At 41.3% G+C, this 22,645-nt stretch overlaps 1 protein-coding gene across 2 annotated transcripts in view; it reads left to right on the plus strand.

The window, feature by feature from the left end:
* The first annotated feature begins 830 nt into the window (after nucleotides 1-830).
* The window catches only part of bcl9l (bcl9 like), a 29,534-nt gene continuing 7,719 nt past the window's right edge, over nucleotides 831-22,645 (plus strand). The window contains exons 1-3 of one of the 2 annotated variants that reach the window (XM_073481218.1): nucleotides 831-1,169; nucleotides 19,541-19,614; nucleotides 21,156-21,589. In XM_073481218.1, coding sequence (XP_073337319.1) covers nucleotides 21,244-21,589 — 346 coding nt within the window. In that variant the 5' untranslated portion in view covers nucleotides 831-1,169; nucleotides 19,541-19,614; nucleotides 21,156-21,243. Of the gene's footprint in view, nucleotides 1,170-19,365; nucleotides 19,615-21,155; nucleotides 21,590-22,645 lie in introns of those variants that run through there. The other variant, XM_073481219.1, reaches the window with a different exon arrangement.

Below are 22,645 nucleotides of genomic sequence, written 5' to 3' on the forward strand. Positions count from 1 at the left end.
TCGAGCACTGTGGGTGGTCCAGAAACCTACATTATCAAGGTTAGAGGAGCAGCTGTTGCAGGTGCAAATCCTTGCAGCAGTGGAAACATCTGGATAAGGATAGGACGTGCTCTCCATCAGAAACATGTCTCCTCTCCTTGATTAGGGCTACACATCTGGCTTACTGTAAGCGTTCTTTCCTGCATAAATCTGCAGCAAAGCACGTTTATCCGTCAACAAATGGCGTGAAACATTTGCTGGACTCGCACTCTCTCTGTCAGCACACGTGCAGTAGATGCATCCATCCCATAAGTTCACCCAAGTTCATGTTGCCAAGCCTACTTCTGCTACCCATACCACCAGAGGGAGTATTCAACTAAAAAAAAAGAGCAGGTTTAGCAGAGCAACAACTGGATCTTCACTCTGAGTAACTTTATAATGAATCCTCCTCTTAAAACCTAAAAGTGTCTGAGCTCAGCCGAGTGTTTCTGATGTTGCTCCTCTGACAATTTGAAATCATCATCAGATCCTCTTCTATCAGAAAACATCTGAGATGTAAAGGCTGATCTAAAACATGTCATATCTGGTATTTCACTGATTGATTAATTCGCCTTCCAGGAATAAAAAAAAAACAAAAAAAAACACCCACAGTTTATTTTAAGTCAATTTCATGTCAGTGTGTTGACATCATCTTTATCAGGAAATATTAGGATAATGATATAATAATAAATAATAATCCCACTGTGATCCAGCAGCAGCAGCAGCACACACACACACACAAGTCCAGTGTGACATATCAGCACAGTGACATACGGATGCCCGTGTGGCCACACTAATTATTGTCAGCGGCTGGGAGTGAGACATGGACTCGCAGAGAAATGCAACGTCCTGCCCTTCTTCTGCATCTTGAACAGTGGGAGTCATGAACCGCTGCAAGGTGACGCGTCCTCTGATTTCAGCCGAAACTTCAACCTAGACGCTGCCGTGTTATTTATCACCCATCTGAACCATCTGAACTGCACCAGCTCCCTTTTTTCTTCTTCTTCTTCTTATCAAACATCGGGATCGGGACCATCTTGCGCAGTGGTACGGCGGAGCGGAGCAAGCGGTGGCGGCGGCGGCCACTCCGGGGAATGTCGACTGGCCGTCAGTGCTGCCTGACATCGGCCTCTTCTGATCTCACACACCAGGTACAGTAACACAGCATTTTCCCCAACAACACTGTCACCGCCGGAGCTTTGCTAGCTGTTCGCGTATTTACGCAGCCCGTGTCTCCTTTTTAGTGTGTGTGTGTGTTTGGGACTCGTGTAACTTTCTCTTCCCTTTTTTTAAATTTAAAGTCTTCGGGTCGCCAATAACAAAGTTCACAATCCCGTTAGCTAGCAGATGTGTGCTACGTCGACGTCAGGTTTACAAAGCAAGTAGAGCTAGCGAAAGACGTGAATTAGCATGCTAAGTTAGCCCCCCCCCCCTCCCCGGTTTGGACCCTGGCTGGCGCAGCAAGTCGGTGGGTTCACACCAGGGGCACGCGTCCTGAAATCCTCCTGACGAGGTGCTTTGCTCCACTTTCACAGAAACATTTCAATCCAGATGTGTGTGTGTGTGTCTAACTGACTAATATTAGCTTGTCAGGAAGCTAATGTTGTCGGACCCAGCCAGAGCAACGGGGTTTTTTTTTAGCTGCTTTAGCTCACAAAACCTCGTCCACACAAAAAAAGACACCCTCCGTCGAGGAGGTGACGGACTGCGTAACGATACCTGGCTGTCACCTCCACGCAGCGTGCGGGCATGTGGACACCGACATGTAGGTTAATGCTGCCGCTGCTCAACACCGCGTCTGACACTTGTAACGTGCTCCACGTTAATTCAGTGTAGGAAAAATATGTGTTTTATAATTACAAAATATGTTATTTTGAAAGTCATTTCCTGCCCCGCTGTGATTCAGACACACACGCACAAGTCAAGCGTACAAGCTGGACGTCAAGCTGCAGGTTTATAAAGGTTGTGTTGGTTAAAGTTAGTTGTCAACATGAATATGTTGAAGATTAGTGTTGGTTTATTATAATTTTGTAGCTAAATGTTGACATACAGCCGGTGGAAAGTGCTCTAACACACACACACACACCCTTTTTCCTGTCTCTTCCTCCCTCCCTCTCTCTCTCTCTCACTGTATATGTGTTGTGTGTTTGTGTTTGTGTGTTTGTGTGTGTGTGGTCTCAGCCTTATGACAACCCATGACCCCTGCTAGTTCAGCCTGTTGAATATACTGTGATAATGCTGCACTTAAACCTGTTCACACACACACACACACACACACAGACACACACAGAGATACTACAGCTTTTCTCTTCCTGTGTGTGTGTGTGTGTGTGTGTGTGTGCACAGGCACGTCATGCTGTTTGTGTATCTACAATATCCTGGTGAGCTATATATAGCACCTAACAGAGTTTGCAACTTGATCCGAATTGTCTTTCAGAGCCACAGTACACTGTGCGCTGCTTTCAGCTGGAAGTGAAATATCTCCTGGTTCAGAGCATCTTCTTCTCTCCTGACTTTCGTTTGAGAAGGACAGCCCACCGGCGCCGACCTGTAGGCCTCCAGACGAGCCTGTTGTGTTGTGTTTTTGTACGTGTTTTGTCCTGAGTTGGTCCCCGTAGATTTTATTGTAGTGAGTAATGAGGAAACCTTGCGTGAAACAGTTAATCTAGTATGTCAGGCAAGTTACTTTCAAAATGCAATATATTACGAGTTACCTTTATTTTAAAGTAGTATATTAATTACAATATTACTGTCTGCATAGAGTAATATATTACTTATTACACTACCTTTTAGTTACAGTCAACAAACCCTATATAGAACAATTAAATAGCCTAGATCTTTTTAAATAAATGAATGGCCTTGGACACGGTGATGAGCAGGCAGACGAAGGATCACAGTCTGATATATTATGAGATAAAATATTTTATTTTAAATTGTAGGCTCAGTCATATGAAACACAACAGACCTATACCTTCTATAATGTAGCCTATAATGACGTGACAAGACAAAAATCTCTTTCTTTTTATTTTAGTCCACAGAACAAGGAATACATGGTGCGATTCAAGAATGTAAATTAAAGTGCGCTCGGAGGATGACGCTTCATCATTAGGCTCATTTCAGTCACACAGAGACTCAACAAAGAACTTATAGGCTCGGCTATATTAAACACACAGAGCCTATATTAATACTCCGGTCGGTAACGGGGTTATATTACTCTGTACCCCGTATATTACTCAAAGGATCTCACCTGAGGGTAAAACCTCTTACCTTCATGGACTCTAGATCTGTTTCTTGGCTGTGCATTGTCAAATAGAGGTATTAAAGGATAAGTTCAACCAAAAAAATTTAATTCAGTCTTTATCTACACACCCCCATGCTGATAAAAAGTTGGCTGAAGTTTCATACTAAACATTTCTGTAGCTTCACAGCAAAACAGCGTTGTGGCTTTCTCCTAAACAACTCAAGTAGATGTGGACTTGTTTTAAAGTTTAAAGAAACAACCTAAACATCATAACATGGCTCCATACAGCTCATCCAGCGTAATCCAAGTCTCTTGAAGCCCAGAAATTGATTTGAAAAGACATATTTACACCCCTTTTTAAGCTGAAATCTTCACCGTATCTGCTTAGTAAAAATGTTAGCATGCACCCCCTGTGAAGTGGGTGCACAAGCTCGACCGCACATCAAGGGTGCATATAATATCTCTTCAAATTAATTTGGGATCTCAGAGACTTGGATTATACCAGACCATAAGTCCCCAGCTTCTTCAGTTGTCTCCTCAGTTGGCTGAATGTTTCATTTTTGGGTGATCTTATCCTTTAATAGGACTTGAGTGGCTAAAAGAAGTGACACAAAAGGTGATGATGCGGCAGTCACAACACAAAGGCTGATGTATCTATGATCGTATAGTAAGTTCCTGCCTCTTTTGTTTTGTCCGGAGTCGATTTGAATGAACAGGCATGTGGCAGCCGCTGCGTGTCCACACAGACTGCTCCAGTGCAAGCAGAGACAGATTTGGTGAGCTGCTGACAAAGTGTTTCTTATCTGGTTAGGTGATCTGAGAACTTTGGGGTGAGTTACAGGGAGCACCGCTAAGGTGAGCTATGAAAGAATAATGTGATATTGAGAACGTTTCCACACGACAGAATACGAAGACACTTAAGTAACGGACTCTATAGGCCTAGTGAAGAAAAAAGGGAAGGCCTCGGTCTAATCCTTAACTAGAAGCAGGTAGGCTAGGCATTTTTGTGACACTTGCGTTATTGTCCCAGTGTCTGTTGTAGTTCTGTGCCTCCTTGTGTGCTCGTCTTTTGCATATGTTTGCATACAGTTTTTGCTGACAAAAGTACTCTGTCCACACGGCTGCTGGTCCTCAACCTTTCCAATTACATTCTTATATTTAGTCACACCAGGAATTGTCAGAGCGGGCGTTTTAACCTCAGTTTGTTCATTCAGATGTGAACAATGCCATTTGATCTCAGGTGTGCACCAGGTTACCACACTTGAGACCTTGTGAGACTGCAGTTCGTGGTTCTTGTTAGAAGTGAGAATGTAATATGAACCAACTACAGGATTTAACCCTCAGATACTGTACACAGTTTCGTGACATGGGTGAAGGAGGTCGGATGTTCACCTCTGTTTGTCAGCACTTAGTTATGCTCGGAAGGCATTGTGTAACAAGATGAGTCTGGTGTATACTTAGAAGATTAAGATTACGGCTGCAACTGATGATTATTTTCATTTTCAAACAATTTACAGATTATTTTCAAAAATAATCGATTAATCAATACAATCAATTGTGTAAAATGCTCATCACAATTTCCAGAGCCCGACTTCAAATTGATTGTTTTGTCCAACAAACAGTCCAAAATCCCCCACATTTGATATAATAAATGACAAAAAAAGCAAGCAAATCCTCAGCAAACGTTTGACATTTTACCTCTAAAAATTACTGAATCGATTATCAAAATAGTTGCGACCTCATTTTCTTTCCATCAACTTATTGATTAATTGTTGCAGTCTCAAAACTGATGTGAACATACGAACATGTACAATCTACTGAAGAGTGAATCCTACATGATCACAGGGAGAGGAGTCCTGATTTGTTTTGACCCCTGTCGTACCGCCATATTGTCTCAATATCCAAAAGAATGACATACTTTTGGGCCTGTGGGAGTTTTGTTTACAAGTTTTTGAAACCCGTCAGTGTTAGACTAGATGACTCAAACAGGAAAATGCATCAAAGTAAACTTTTCCACATACAAAACCAACCGTAGGTGGGATTACAGGCTCGGTGAGAATTGAGCCCACGTTCCTCCTTTACCATGAGGCTCTGATCATATCCAACCAATGAAAGCTCTTTAAGCAGTCTTACAAACAGAGTGCATTAACGTGGGAACTTAGTACTGCGTTTTACACGTTAACAGATAACAATCACAAGTCTTGTTGAGGAGGCTGTGACTGCACATCGCATTGCATTTTAAAGTGCCTTATACATTATTAAAACCATCTGCAATATCATCTTTTCTTTGGCTAAAACTTTAGGTTGGTAACAAAAATCAAATACATCAAGGAAGTGGTGGACGATCTTTTACCGTACTTGATAGGAAGTTTAAAAAAAAAGTGTTAAAAATGCAACAATTAGAGAAACAATGCACAACATTTTGATTCATACGCTGACTAGAGAAAATCACTGAGTTACTTCCTGGTATGTGAATGTTCAACTCCTCACAACTTGGCAGAGGCTTGTTTGACTTGTACAGTCTGCTGTGTGAATGCACAATAGTATTTGATCATTGTGGAGGTCTCATGGAGCTCTGTGTGGCTCCAGCAGTGTATACCATTATTCCCTCTAAGTAGGGTGTATTGCAAATTGTATTACATACAAATACACAAACAAACAAACAAGGATCTAACTGGGATTATACATCCGGATGCTGCGTCTGTCACCACCTCTATCCTCTTAAGCTTTCTTGTCCTATGCTTTGTAATCATGCCATTACTTACAGTTGGTATGTATTATTAGAATTTGAAAAGCAATCTCACTGTTTTACAGAAAAACAAGATAAAGAACATTACTTTTAAATTAAGATTGGTTACTTCACAAAGTGTCTGATAGAGTACATACTGTGGATTAGCCAGTAAAGGCTAAACATGTGCAAACACTTTGATAATGTGGAGGTAATTTCCCTTGTTTTAAATCCATTGCAATAATTGCAAGTATACTTTTTAAATCCAGGTGAATTTTCATCTTGTCTTTGGCTTTCTTTCATCTCTTTTCCATCTTAAAGGGACAGTTCATCCCAAAATCAAAAATGCATATTTTTCCTCTTAACTGTAGAGCGACTTATCTGTGTATTGTTTCGACGTGAGTTGCAGAGTTTTGAAGATATCAGACGAAGAGATGTCTGCCTTCCACGAGAGAAGTTTCATGTAGGAACTATTTTCTTTCAGCTGAACTACACCTGCAAACTGTACCACCACGCAAAATAAAGTGTGCATCTACTCATGGACGAGGGCACATACTTATGCCTGATGTAAACATGAATTAATGGCATCCTCCTTGGCTGAGCTGTAGTGTTAGCTAGCTTAGTTAGCTTAGTTATCTAGCCTCTCATCAATGATTGAATGCACACTTCCTACTGCGTAGTGATACGGAAAGAAAACGGTTCCTACATGAAACTGCTGACAACAAGGTCTGTGGGTTATCTTGAGTAACCAGGTCATGATTTCTAGAAACAGACAATGCTGTTGAGGTTTTAAAATGTATTTTTTAGGCACAAGCTGTGTGCAATCTAGTTCCATTATATTCCTGAGAAGTCAGACATCTCTACGGCCGATATCTCCAAAACTTGTCAACCCACATCAAAGCAAACATGATGGAAAAATGGTACTACAGGAAGGAGGATAAAATATGTATTTTTGATTTTACTATTTTTACTAGTTTCTCCCAGCTTGCATCATTTCTTCAGGTGAGGACATTTACCTTTTATTTCTACCTTTACCACTCTTTATGACCAGTTTAAAGTCATAGTAGGGTGATATCTAAGTTTGACTGTGGATTGGACATCTGTAATTGTAGTCCTTCTGTCGCTCAGCTGGGCTAATGTTAGGGTAAGTTATTTTAGTGAAGGTCAGGTTATGCTGGCTGGTCACTGTTTATGATTTGTTCAGTCTTGTTTTGGGAAAACGATGCTGTTTACAACCCCGACTGCTCCCCAGGGAAGCAACAGTTTCAGTCAGAAAACAGTCCACAAACCCACAGATTGTTTAGGGCTGCAACTGCACATTATTTTTCAACATTAACTGATTCATTTTTGGTCTATAAGATGTCAGAAAGTAGTCCAATGTCCATCCCAGTTTCTCAAACTTTAATGTAACGTCTTTATATGTCTTGTTTTGTCTGACCAGCAGTCCAGAACCAAACAATTCAGTTCAATAGGATATAAACCCCAGAGAAGCAGAACATCTCCATATTTGAAAGGCTGAAAGCAGCATTTGCGGCCATTTTTATGCCAAAAATGATCAAAGTAGTTTTCTGTCAATCTACTAATCGATAAGCTGACTCATCAGTGCAGCTCTGATAATGTATGTGCACCATGTGTGGAGTGCTTTCTTTAACTCATTTCATTGATGATGATCTTTGACCCGTGGGGAAAACCTGCGACACTGTATCTGATTGGACAGACTGGTCGTCTTCTGATAGGTGTGTGTTCATCTTGACACTGAATGGCTTCCGTCCATCAGCCCTCCGTTTTCCGACTGCTTCTGTGCTGTAACGCCTGCACCGAGGCTGCAGTTAGGTCTTTTTCCTTGCTCTACTTGGCTTTCTTCCCAGAATGTGTTGGAAAGGATACAACCCTTGACCCTCTGTACAAAATGAGCCCAGTACTTCCCTGTCCCTGAGCTGAGCTGAGGCTAAACCATGGACGAGGTGCCTACAGTCTTCTTACCAATTAATTTTCACTCTGTTGAGAAGGTGTTTGTCTGAAGTAGCCAACAAGTTCTGTGTAAACTGCTCACATTTTCCAGATCACATAGAAGTGCAGTATCCACCTTGGTCGTGGTTTCATTAAATTAGTTAGCCTCATATTTTCGCTTCCTCCTCTGCTTAGCTCACTGCTTTTTGTCTGCTTCATAATGTTTTCCCTTGGGGTATAAAGAAAGGTACATCTCAGGTCATCAGTTTCATCAAAAGACAGAAAAGCTTTGAGATCTTCACAAATGTCTCTGTTTTTCTTTTTTCTGTGGCCTTTCCTGTGTTGCAGGCCTTCTCTGTGCACATCGCCTACTGGTTAGCCTATATTTACTCAGCCCCGTGACATGTTTTGTTGCCACAGCAACCTGCCACAACCCCCCTAGTGTGCTGATTTTTTTCGTTGGCTGTCACCTGTGTACTGTCCCACAATGCACTGCAGTTTACCCCCAACAAGTATGAGAACTGTGAGTGCAGAAGGAGCAGCAGATCCGAGTTTGTGGATTAACTTCTCCTAAAGTAGAAATACCTTCTTTTTTTTTCAGCTGAATCTCATTTTTAGATGTTTATTCAAATGGGTGCTGACCTGAGGTAACCTCTTGTTATGCTCATAGACTGATGCATTCCTCCAACACCAGGCTGCAGAAAAACAAAGTGCATGTCGGGAGAGGAGAAAACACGCTTGTGATTGAAGGAAAGGGGAAGTAAAAAAACAATGTTATGAAAGGGACTAATAAAAATCAGGCAATAAATATGGGTATTGGGCTGAATGTGGTCAACAATCCATGGACTGGGTTTCCCAGCCTATTTGTTACACTTGAATGCTCTGACCAAAAATGACAAAAATGCAGTATACTTAGTTTTTTTTTCCTCCTGCGAGACTTTTGAACAAGTTCCAGTTGTGTCCTTCCCCTGCCTACAGCCTCTGACAGCTTACGAATATAGTCTCCACCTCTCCTCTTAAAAGTTACGAGTTTTGGATTCACTGCCTCTGTGCAAGCAACACCCGCTCCGGCTGCATCAACACCAAATCATGTCTCCGGGATCGATAGTAGTTTCTCAGTTCATAGTTTGGAAACAATTGCTGTATTATCAGACATTGATGATTGGTGCTTTCCAAATAAGTGCCTTTCAGCTGTCACATTGGTAAGAGGGAAATATTTTTTTCACTCACTGGTTTTGTATGATTCCAACAGAAGCCTGCAAAATCTAAAACCTCATTCCTCAGAGAGAGTCTGAGGGCTGTAATTTATTGGGTGCTGCCTCTGATAATCATTCAAAACGTACTGATGTGTGTCACTTAGACGCTGCTTCATATTATTGTTCTAGGTTGGTTTTCCATGAGTGAAAGTTGGCGGGGGCTTGATAGCTTATTTAACATCTCTAAACCAAGTAATCTCTAGTCAACATCTGTAGCTCGCCTGTCATCATCCATGTTGATTTTTCTGAAAGTTTCACGCTGTGCAAATCAATACAGTAGCTGACAGAACTGTTCTGTTTAAAATTCAGCTCTCAGCCTCTCAAGAGTGTAGCGCAGTGATTTTTAAAAGGCTCATGCAGATTTCAGATCAGAGGAGTGTCAGTTGTGATGTTTGACATTTATTGTGTTGAGTTTTCTGTACCACTTTAACACATACAATTATAAACTCCTTACACCAACAACTCCTTATACTTCTATACTTCTGCGTTGCTGCAAAGAAACTGAGAGTCCTATCTTCAGTTTCAGTCGTGTAATTGCTGCTTCGTCTGGGTTGTTAGCTGTATGTGATAAGGCATGGCTCCAGAGTAACTTCTTTCACAGACGTCCTGGAATCACCCTGAAAAACAATTCAAACCATCCAGAACAGATTGTAAACCGTCCTGAAGCTATTAACATCTATAGTTGTTACTTAAAAGTATTAGCATTCAAAGTACTTTTACCTCCAAACTGTACTTCAGTACTTTTATTTACTATAAACCTGTTGTGTTTAATGCTTTGTGTTTCTCTGAACAGTGACTCTCAGTCTTGCTGTGTGTTTAGCTGTTAGCTCTGTTAGCTCTGTAGCTGTTAGCTCTGTGCCCTAGTCCGTGCAGTGTGTCCCGCACTAGACAGCCTTCGTCAGTGGCTTTTTGGCTGATTGAGCACGTTCAATCTGCGGCGGCTCGTTGGTGAGAGAAATCCCTCCGATTGGCTGTTCAGGTTAGCGGTGTTCGTGCAGGAAAGAGAAACGTAAAAAGAAAGGGAAAGCCCCTTGAGTCTGTCGCTGTAGTATCCATGATTTGCCCCACTTCTCTTTATTTTTCTCCTCTGCCTCTTCGCCAGCGCAGTTTTCAACTTTTTATCAGACATATTCTCCATTAGGAACAGCTGTCAAGAGCAGTGTCAAAAAATGCTGCTTAATCATAACAACTGTTTGTATATTGGCAGAGAGGTATTTACCTTCACGCAGGCGCAGATCATACAAGCTTGTTGGCCACCAGCTTTAGTCTTTGTGATGTTTTCAAGCGCAGCTTTTTGACCAAGATGAAGGAGAGATGTGGGGACGCAACAGTCGGTCTTCGTCACCGCTAGTCTACTTTTCAAACAAAGACTGTTCAAAACTGTCCGTGTCACATCACCTTTCACAAAGGTTGTCACATAAAACTTATCAGAGAAGGCCCGCAGGTAGCTTCACCAGTACAAACTCGGTGAAATACTGTGTATATACTACAGATGTAGAACAACGTCTGTGTCAGTGGAAGGTGGTGATAAGGGTGACAATTTTGGGCTTGTTTGAATCCTTTGTGTGTGGACATGAAGGGAGTGATTACAGCAGCCACATAACCCACATGACATGAGTGTGACATAAGAGCAGGCGAGGGAAAAGCCCGTCAGAGGTGTGTTGTGTTGTTCATGTGAGCAGGTTGTGTTAAACCGGGGTTGTATGTTCACCTTTTAGGAAGCATTGCGTAACAGTGAAAAACACGTTTCATAAGTAGTTTTTCTGAAAAACGAAACCTATAGTTAATAAAGTTTAACAGTCAAAAGCAAAAAGCAACAGAAGATGAAAGTTTCAAACTTGATTTAACTTGTCAACAATGTACCTGCAAGTGAAAGAAAAAAAACATCAGGTCTGCTATTAAATGTGCAAATTATAGCTGTGATAAATGTTTAATTGGACTCTTAGGTACATTTTATTGCACAGGAATCAGGATTATGTTGGTAAAACTGAGCTTTCTAGAAGTTCTGAGTCATTTTTTCTTGACAGTTTGAATCTCAGTATTAGGGACTTTTCCATCACTTTAAAAACAACTAGTTGATTATTTTCCAGAGTGCATAGTCCTGACACATGATTTCATACTTGTTACGTGCAGTGAAGATGTTGGCTAGACACTGAGATGAAGATGGGAATATTTTGATCATGATGTGGTTGAGTTGAAACTTTATCTCAGGTGGCGAGAAGAAAAAAACAGTCATGGAAACAAAGCAAATGTGAATGAGAGTTCAAATTTAGACTAATCTTTAAAAGCATGTTATAGTTACAGCACTGTTTGTTGGAGAACTCTGTGTGCATGAAGACAAACGACTGACTTCAACAGTGTGGAGATGTTGGATTTGTTTTCTTTTACAGAGATCCTTTGTTTTTTTTTTTCTTTTTCTTTTTGGGAAAAGTGTTTACTCGGGACAGATTGCAGAAACCAAACTTTGTAACAAGTTTGAAGGTGGTGGTGACTGCAGACAGACAGACAGACAGACAGAGAGAGAGAGGCGCCTGCATCAGAGCCGAACTAGGACATTTTTAAATTAATTTATTTTATTGGTTATCGGACCAAAACAGCACTGATTCTGATAATTTGAAAAAGGCTGAATATAGGATCTTGATAAAGGTTAGATAGATACAAATGACCTGAAGCAACCCAACTAATGTCCTCTGGTGAACCTGACATGAACGTTGGTCGTGGCTGTCCTCTTAGATTACCATAACATTTGATAAAAGCTAAAGAAGAACTTGATAGACCCTGGAAGGACATGGTTTAACGCTGAACTGGCTTTCACAGAGGATTTAAATTGTGAAGTCATACATGTTGTGTTAGCCGCGGCCTTGTCCTAAGTGAGAGTACAGAGTGTCCAAGCACGTTTAACTTATTTGCCTTCTCTTAGGCTACATTTCGACTGGCGCCATGTGCAAATGCAGTTTGTGAAGCAGCTGATGTCAAAAAAGTCTCGACTGTGTAACTGTGTGGGCTCCTGCGTCATACACATTATTCATTCATCAGTTCTGTTAAACAGTTTGGCCTCAGTGTTTACTGGTGTCGGTCCACAGAGCAGTACTGTGGCATCTGTGTTTTGGACTTGGCTTAGTATTTTGTTCTCACTGTTGGCCCTGACTTCCCAGGGCTCTCTGGGTCTATTAATACCAGCTCGCTCTAAAAATACAGAGTACTGTGTGACCCACTGGGACTAAATAGGAGCTCAACCTCTTACCGTAGGCATACTGACACACACACACACACACACACACATACACACACCCCCTGCAGTTATGAAATCTGATTTTCTTAGAATACAAGATCCCTGGATCCGTCTGAACAAAACAAATGGAACATCAGTATTTTTTTTCACACTAAATGGCAAATTAATTTAAATCATTTATCAAACCCTCAGGCCGAACTGAGAACACTGATGTTTGTTTCCACTGACGTTGAAGGAATGCAGGGGTGTGTGTTTGTGTGTGTTGGCCTGCTTAGTGTGTATATGTACTTCTCATCACGGCTCTAAATGAATTGGCATTATGTGTAAAGACCACATGCTATGGGATTTAAAACTCATTGAATTATTTCCCTAATTTGTTTGGAGCAGTGATTGGACAAGGTCCAACTGTTAAATTGAATTTGTTTCCCAAACAACTAGTGAAAATGTCAAATGAGGAAAGCCAACTGGAGAACATTTTGTACCCTAACACATTTGTTGATTGGATAACAGCTCAACTTTGCCCAGCTGCTTTAAAGCGAGCAACTCCATCAACATGTTTGATTAACCGCTCAATTAGTATCTCACATACTTGAGAGAAGGCAATATAACAAAACATGTAGATCAGGGCCTGAACATAATAATACCAGCCCTAATATCTTTGTTTTCAGTGTCTCTGCTGGCTCTCCGTCTCGTGGGCAACCGCTGATTTGTTTGTGAGTCCATTAAAATGAATGGTAGAGAAACAGTTAGATAATTTCTTAAAGGCATTAAAGTAATGAAGGTGTGAATGCGCAGAGAGACGGCCGTTATTAGAAAAACTTCTCCACATCATCAACAGGTGTTAGTTGGACATTTTACCAGATACATTTTTGGTATCTTGATTAGTAATGTGCACATCGGGAACATCGGCAGTAAAAATCTTTCATGAATAAGAACACGTTTTATAACTGCACACAGCTTACTTGGTACAGTCGGTGTAACACAATAACTTTTTTGTTCTAACCAAAGGCACCAGCCTATTCAACCCTAGCAAACAGTGATTATCTCTCCTCCTCCAGCTCAGACATTTGACCGAAAAGTCTTGAAACATTTTTAATTCACTATACGTACTGAAAAAATAGTTACTGCCTACTATGGAACATACAGGCGTGTCTTTTAAGGTCTTAAAAACCTCTTTTCACAAGCAGTTTTAAACTTTGATTCTACAATTGTCCAGTGATTGACGTGAACTCCAAATATTTCTGCCACATGTTTCAATTGAGAGATTTCTGTATTTCTGTTTTTGTCCAAATGATTCATATTGGCTTCAAGCGGGCTGGTTGATGTTGGGAAAAGGTGATTCATGTACTTCTGAGCAGAATTTGAATCAAAATCTGATGACAGTTTGTTGGGTTGTTCTGAGTCTGATCAGTCCAAACTCATGTAGCCCTGCTGAAGCAGATTAGCTGAGTTTATGACTGTTAAACTCTTAATTAATAATGCATTGAAGTGGAATTGTTGTTTGCATTGCTGTTGCGAAGACAATTGGATTGTTTTTGTTTTCCCCAGTGTAGTAACTAAACAACACAGGATGAAAGCGAGAGTTGATTCATTAATTTAGTTTATAATGGAGACATGAAAGCAGACAGAAATGGTGCCAGGCTGCCAGCCTGACTGCATCACCGGTCAGCCTTCACTTTTCTAGCAGATTTTGACAAAATATAGTGAAAGTGAGGTTTAGGACTTTGATTGTTACATATTTGGCCATGAATATTCAAGGTTATAGTGAAATAACTTAAAAAATTTAAACCAAGTTTTAACAATAAGAATGTGTCGCTTGCACCTTTTCAGCATCTTACAAATGTGGTTCTTGATGGTTGTGTGGTCCGTCTTGCTTTCTTAAGTGACACATGGGAAGCTCATGTTGGGGTGCTGTAGGGATAAAACTTGAGAGTTGTTATAATTTGTGACACATGTCAGTATGATGGAATATAACTCAACTGCACCGTAAATTGCAGGCTTCAAAATGACCTTTAAGTTGCACCTTCTAACCTTAATGAAGGTAGATTTATTGCAATAATTGCTTAATTTCATCCACTACAGTTGCCTTTGTCCGCTTGGCACACTTTCTCTTGATGCTCCATGGAGCTTTGAGCTCTACTCTTGGTCTGCCAGCGTTGGATGATGGATTCACACACGTGCAGTTGTATAATGCAGTGCATTGACGGTAAGGGTTGTCAGGTCATGGACAATCTGAATGGGTTTAATACGGTTGTATTGACTGAGATACATGGATGTACTTGAGCTGTTGAATACTGTGTTATCTCAGACAGCCCTTCGATGTGTTGTACAGGGTGGCTTTCTTTCTATTCTGTTAATTCATGCACACAAATTTATAATTTAGGGGAAAGATTTATAATGTGTGCACATGATTTGATACTTAAAAACCCAGAGCAGCATGGGCAGACCATTTCAGCAGACAAGTAGGAGACTCTGGTCTGTTTCTGCCCAGAGGTCTCTCAGCGACGCCTCTCAGTCTTTCACAACATGATGTTCATCTTTTTTGTTGGTTCTTCTCTGGAGGACTGCGGAGGAGGTTCAGCATCATTCAGCATCTCATCCACACATTACCACTGTTGTTACTTTAAGCCATAGCACCGTGTAACAGGCTCAGCATCTGTGACCTTCATCATGAAATAGGGATGGCACACAGTTAAAATCTGAGTATTTCATCAGCTTGAATAGAGCAGGCCTTCATAAAGGGACCTGCATTGGTACTTGGCAGACCTGCACCCATCTGGTTGCAACCTATGATGAATTATGCGATTATTTTAATCTAGCTTCTGGGAGCCTGCAGGTTAACGTCTTATCCACTGATCACATGTCTTAGCTGTAATTATTTTTCAAGCTTTTAGCACTGTGAGAAATGATTAATGATTGGTGTCTTTTTCATGTGTTTTCTCAGTAACTGGTCACCTGCAAGTCAGCATAGGTGATGCCAGGGGTGTTGTTAGTCAGTCTCTGTACACTTTGCACACTCTGTACCCTTTATATAACAAGCTTGCTTGGCTTGTACCTTTCCAAACTGTGTCACCATGCTATTTTGCACAGTAAGACTCTGGTCTCTTAATCAGGTTTCATCTATCCATCCGTCCATTGTCTCTTCTCGCTTCTGTCTTTATCCTCGGTCATTTTACCTTATTCCTTTCCAATCTATTGGTTAAAGGGCTTAAATGGCGCAATTGGCATTTTGGACGTGCAGATACCAATATACGAGAGCAACATATTTTCTTGCCATTGAGAAGTTGTTAAACCATTAGATGAGAACTGCAGGAGACCCTGTTTGATTAGGAAAGCTACAGTCTGTGAGGCCAGATGGAGAGCTGCAACCTTGTCAACATGAACACAAAAGCTAGGCTGAAAATGAGCGTTCAAACCTGCTTTGGCAGAAATTAGTGGGAGCGAAAGGGAGAACACCTCCCTTAAGGGACATTAACTCTGATTTTACAACCTCGATTTTATTACAGATTAATTGCATAGCAGCCAGGTTGATTTGATTTAATTCCATCATTCAAATGTCACCATAATTAAGCACTAATCATTCCTCAGTCTTGGTTGTTAAATGTCTTGTTATGCTGGTGTGTGTTGAGGTCAGGATGTAATGAATGCAGATGACACCAATTAAGTGTAGTGTTGGTACTTAAGGTGTGTCTGATTAGTCGACGCCCTCTTTAAACAAAAATGAGAGCTGATGGCAGAACACGCCAGTCAGATTTAGCTTTTGTACTGCTGCGCAATAAACAGTACTGAATATATAAAATGTATTAAAGGAACAGTGCACCCAAAAATGAACATTCAGTCATTAACTTCTCATCCTCATGCCAATGGTCAGATGAAGTTTCGTAGTCCAAAAAACAAAGAAGATGGGGAGAAAAAAAAACGTCCAAATAAACAAAAAAAACTCCATACTGCTTGTCCGATGTAATCCAAGTCTCCAGAAACCCCTGGGATCCTAAATAGTTCTAAAAAGACTTTATTTACGCCCTCGATGCACGTTAAAGCTTGTACACCCGCTTCAGACGGCATGTGCGCCAATGTTTTTAGCTTAACAGCCCGGTTAAAAAAAGGGAGTTAATTGCATCCTTTCGAATCAGTTTGGGATCCCTTGGCTTCTTGTTTTTTTTTTTTTTTTATGTTTTAAAACAGTCCCCAGCTACTGTTTTGCTGTGAAGCTCCAGAAACTGACTACGAAACTTCACTTGACTTTCCATCGACATGGGGGCGAGTAGATAATGACTGAATTTTCATTTGTTTGGGTGAACTGTTCCTTTAAACCCCATGTTTTTTTTTTTATGTTTTGTGGCATTGAATCTCATTTTTTACACTGATGTTCAGAAAGAAAGGACCTAAATGTAAAAGTGAAAGCAAATGGTTTAAAGTGACTATGAGGAAGTTTTAAGTGTTATGAAACAGTCCCCTGGTTCCTCTGATGATTATAAATGACCTGTAACAGCAAACGAGACCATGAAAAGTGAAAAGACCTTTTTTATATAGTTATTATTAATGCCTGTGCTCAGGCCCGATCACATATATCACATATAAATACATTTCCTCATCACGATCCATCCTGTGGTCTCCCCGTCACTCATGTCCAAAACAAACGCTGGAACGCACTAGCAAAATTCTTTACAACAGCAGGTGCTGGTGTCGTACTGCTTTTGTCAAAAGTGGCCGCTAGAATTGACAAACTGAAAGTTCCTCTGAGTCACTTTAAATTAAGTACAAATAAACAGTACAAAATACAAGAAGTCCACACTGCTGACTGTGATGCAATAAGCCATAAATGGTGCAACCAGTTGTATTAATTATTTGCATAATGGCATGAATGGAGATCGGCTGTGTGTAGTCAAGGTGTGACAAGAGATTTTTGAGGATTAATAGACCTCAAATGAATAACTTGTACCCTCAAATTACTTAATTTGCTTACTCAATTTAATAATTTGTACTTTAAATTATTATTTTGTTTAATCTTGAGCCAGACTTTCTTTGTCATAGGTCTAATCTAAAATAAACGTAATGTTTTTTAATTGTACTCTCCTGTCTGAAGCACTTTTCTCCAGATGTTGCAACACAAACTGGGTCTTGAGACTCTTCAAAATAAAATGTGCAGCCTGTAAACAGCACTGTACAAATACACTTGGCTTGAATTGGGAAACCTGCTTTGTTTGAGAGATGTGACTGCACAACAGCTCAGTTAAACATTAATGTGCTAGCCAAAATTTCTGCTAGTCACACCAGCACATTGTCTAGCTACTATTCAAGAAGGTCAAGGAATAACATTTGTTACATTCTGTAATATTCATCGAGGGCGGATTGCTTTGAAAAGTTGTAATCATTTTCTTACATTGGTGAATAACCACTTCACAGCACCTCAGAACCCTCTCAAGTAAAATCTCCTCCAGCCCTGAAAACACTGTTGTAAAGTCACTGTAATGTTCCTCGTGGCTGATTACTTAAGTATAGGCTCCATACACGTGGCACAGAGTGGGGATAATAGTAGTGCAAGGCCTAACTCCAGGTTTACAAAATGTTCAAGTGAGACACAACATTTACACTTCAATGACTTGTACGTGCTTCAAAGTTTTCCACTCCAAACTGGACTCAATATTCTTCAGACTTTTCTCTTGTTGATCAGATCAACTACAGCAGAAATGACAGGGTGTCTCTGGGATATCTACCAGACTAGATTTAGATAGGCCCGTCTCTCCTAAACTGTCCACTCGAAGGTCACCGACTCACCATATGATTAGTCTGCCTCCACTTTGTGTTGCACAAAGCAAGTGAGTCACACTTTGTCAACAGGAACGACGTCTGACTGTCCCCGGGTGAGTTAATGAGTGATGAAGTCCTCAGCCAGCAAACAAGGCGCCTTTCTGTGCAGACCTGAGCCTGTGTTAGTTAATGACTAATTACAGCATTGTGTTTACCATTACCTGTCAAGGTGAGTGAGTGGTGCAGATGGTTCTGTCAGAGCGGGACAGCTGACCTGACTGAGTACGCCGTGTGCTGCGGTGGGATTGTGTCATCGGCCAAAAATGGAAACCAGTGGAAATGTTTACATGAGATCGGCATTATGTCTGCCAAATATCTCAGCTAGATGTTTTTGAACAAGCTGTGATGACTGTTTTGACCAACTATTGTTCGCCAGCAACAGGTGTGGAAGGGTCTTGTTCAGACCTGCAAATTCTGAAGAACTGCTCAATGCTCTGTGCGTGAGCAGCTTTTGTCGGATAGACGGCAAGAAAACTGGTGTACAACTGGTTTGTAGACGGCACACAAATTCTTCAACACACAGAAAGGCACACTCCAGTTGCAAAGGTTAAAATCAGAAGCTTGGGGTTATGGACACAGGCAGGTGGCAATGTCAAGAGGGCGTCAGCTTGCAGCTATGGACTTGAACCCAGAGTGAAGCCTCACGTACGGAGAAGTGGCCTCCATTCTTAATGTTGAGAATCCTACTAGATATGGAGCTGTTTTTATTGCCAGGTAAAGCTAGAAGTAGATGTCTGAGAGCTGAGGTATAGTCCAGTCTCAAGTCACACTAAAATAGATTTCAAACAAACCCAAGTAATGCTGACAAACCCTTGAGATTTGTTGGTGTATCTAAATAGTCCTAAGATAAAATCTGTAATAAGCAGATAATGAGTTTTTGCCCATTAGTGCCTAAAGTCAACGTGTGAAACTGGGAGAAAGAGCCTCTGTGAGCGAGGGAGGGAGGGAGAGACAGGTATTGCTACAGACAGTGTTGTGGAATGTGTGGTGGAGTTTTTGTGGTTTGCAAAGTGTTTGGTTGGAGGAGGGACCTAAAACTCTGCTGAGCTACTTCTGAGTCGCAGGTCCCTCCCCCAGCTCGAGCTCAGTCGTTGCTCTCTTTCCCTTAAAGGAACAGCTACCTCACACTGTCTCTTTGGCCTCGGTCTGTTATCAATGTTTTGGCATCTTGTCTCTCTTTTCCGTCTTCGCTCGTGAAGTTGTTGTTGACCCACAGGCTGAGGACGCACACACTGACAGATAGCACTGACTGTAAAGGTTGCTATCACATCCACTAATGATATTACTGTCTTGGTTTCCCCCAGGTCCATGTGTGGTCAGTGAAGTGTCCTGGAGAACAGCATGGCAGTGTTTCAGCTGAGAGTCTGGGTGAGATGAGGTGAGTGAACAGGCTGAGAAGTTTGCTTTAGAGGCCTGACCTGGAACCGTAGTGTGTTACTAATCATCCAGCCTCAATATATGGTTTAATTTTTCGAATAATCCAAAATGGACATAGAAACTACAAAACTATGTATTTATAAACTCTGTCCAGATGTGTCTTACTTCTACATCAGGCCTTGTAGAGAAAATAGTTTGAGTTTGTCTTTCAGTTTTGGGCCCAAATAGGGGCGTCACGATATACCGGTATTTATGATAACTCTGATATTAAACAAGGAAATGCTGATATTATTTTATTAATACACTTCTGATAATATTGAGTAAACATATCCGTTTCTTCAAAGTGTATTAAATAAGCTAATATTGTGTGACCTCTAAGATCAGTCAACTTAAAATTTAAACTTATAGAATGCGAAAATTTGGTTTTGAATCTCCGAATAAGGCATTGAGAGACTCACTGTTTCATATGCAGTATTTTTTTGTCTCCCCACACATGTGCCTCATCCCAGAACTCACCACCACTGATAGCGATTTCTTCCTGGAAAAAAAGAAATAATAATATGGACGAAACCTAAACAAGGCACGACATACAAACATGATACACTCCTGCAACAGCAGTTAATACAAGACTGAAATGTTGAAGGTGAGGCAGACATCCCTGGGCCAGGTTAACAATAATAATAATAATAATAATAATAATAATGATAATAATAAACAGCAAGCAATGATGCAACATGTAAGCCTACTGCAGCTGAGGCCAGCAGGACAACAGAAAAGTGTCAAGCAATGGAAGATACAACAACTCAAGATGTTACAAACTAATGTTTTCCTGTGGTACAGTGCATGCTTTTCTAGAAGTTTTTGGACTCAACTTTTTAGTGTAAGTCGCAATGCTGCACTGCTTGTCATTGTGACACTTAGCCCAGGCAACTTGTGCACACAGCCTGCCCCACAGGTGCACCACGCACGCCATCAGAGCATGAAAAGGAGGTCAGAATAGACAAAATGCTCTGCAGCATTTGTGAGTGGGCAGGTAGGACAAATCATAATGGATCATAGTGATGTTGTGTTTTATGTTTAATGTTTTATTGCTGTTTAAATGTAGACCATGTTGGGTGTCCTGGTAGCTCGGTTGGTAGAGCGCGTGCTCCACGTACTGCAGCGGCAGAGTCCGAGTCCTCGCTTCAGAGACCCAGGGTTCGAGCTGACCTGTGGCCATTTGCTGCATTTCATCCCCCTCTCTCTCATCCTGTTCCTGTCATCTCCTGTCGACCAAAAAATAACTTTGAAAAGAAATTAAAGGTCTAGTGTAACTCTGACTAATAATCATAATCATGTCTGAGGAAATTACAGAAGAGAGAAAGATATTCTACCCACACCTGAAAAACACAAGCTCGCCAGTATGGGAGGTTTTTGGATTTTGTATTTTCTGTAGATATCACGATAATATCATTTTTGTGAATTCTTTGTTGCAGAATAATCACTTAGCGAAAATCTGAAATCTGAATTATTGTTGATCATGATTTTTCTTCCCTCCATCAGTGTCGCCTGTTAGCGATGTGAGCTCAACTGACAAACAGGCACAGCTATTCTCCATACCAGACCTCCACCTCAATCACCAGCCAATCAAATGCACCAGGACAATAAACTGGCCAATCATGGCAAGCAGGTCACCAGTGACAGCCGATCCCAGATACCCAGTATAAACCAGCAGGCTCAGCAGCAGCAGCAGCAGCAGCAGCAGCAGCAGGGAGCTGCCGGCCACCTGGGTCCAAAGGGCGTGGGTGCCGGCAGCCATGGAGTCAAAACCAACCAGATTTCCCCCAGCAACCCTGGGCTGAAGGCTGTCAGCCAATCAGTGAGCAACGTTGGAGGGATGCTGAAAACCAAATCCAAGCGCGAGCGGAGCATCTCCATTGACTCCGGCGAATCAAGAAATGCCATTCCTCCAGCCCTGGAGACAGATGCCAAAGGAGGTAAGGCATGCACTCACAGAGGAAACTGTGTCAGCTTCTGGGACGTATAGACTAGGTGTTTCTGTTCTAAGTATGCAGAAGTTCACTTCCTTTACCCTCCTATCAGCCTAATCTTAACCCGAAATACCAGATTATGTGCATTCACCTCCTCCACAGCAGGAAGTGAATGTTAGGACTGAGAGGACAAAATAACTTGTTTTCTCTCTTGTTGAAATGCCCTGACCTTTCAGTGAAGCGTCAGAATTTCCCCCTGGCTTTTGATAGTTTGTGCCATGCCTGCGCTGCAGTGACGTGTCTCAGATGAAAAAGCATCTGGGCTTTTCTGTAGTCATGTCATGAGGTTGCTAAAACTTATTAAGCCTTGAGAAGTTGTTATTAGAGTGGGAGACAGTGAGTGGGTGGGAAGAAAAAAAACCTTTTTGTGAATGTCCCAGTAAACATTTGTGTTCGTGTGTTTCAGTACAAAGTGTTTGATGTGCATTTGTTTGCTGTTCCTTATTTAAGGGTTTGTGTGGTCACGTGAGCGTTTGGCTGCAGATGACATTAATTTGATTATGTGAAACTCGTCTTGGCTTCCTGTACATGACTTGAACCTCCTCTTTAAACACTCACACACACAAAAACACACACATACTCACACAAACACATCTTGACACCCTCAGAGGCAGAGGTGTGTTTCTGACACAAAGAGTGACGGAAGCTGTCAGACGGAGAGAATGAAAGATAGGTTGGATCACTTGAAGGGAAATATCGTTTGACCTCGACCCTACACACACACTCTTGTCTGTCTGTTTTTGTCTTGCTGTGATCTAATTTCTGCATGTAGAAAAAGAAAAGAGCACTCAAAATGAAACACAAGCCTCCCTCCTCTTTACTTCAAATCACACTGCCATCAAACTGACAAAATCTTGTCTGTAACAAATAGTTTGAACACGGTAGCAGACGTGACTCAATAGCTGTCTTTCCTGTTAAGATAAACCAACTGCTGAAAAACATTCAGACAAGACAGAGGTCAGCTCTTTTCTGCTGCATCGCTCTGTAAAGGTAGCAGTCCTC

Source organism: Pagrus major, chromosome 2, assembly GCF_040436345.1.
Source record: "Pagrus major chromosome 2, Pma_NU_1.0".
Taxonomy (NCBI): Eukaryota; Metazoa; Chordata; class Actinopteri; order Spariformes; family Sparidae; genus Pagrus; species Pagrus major.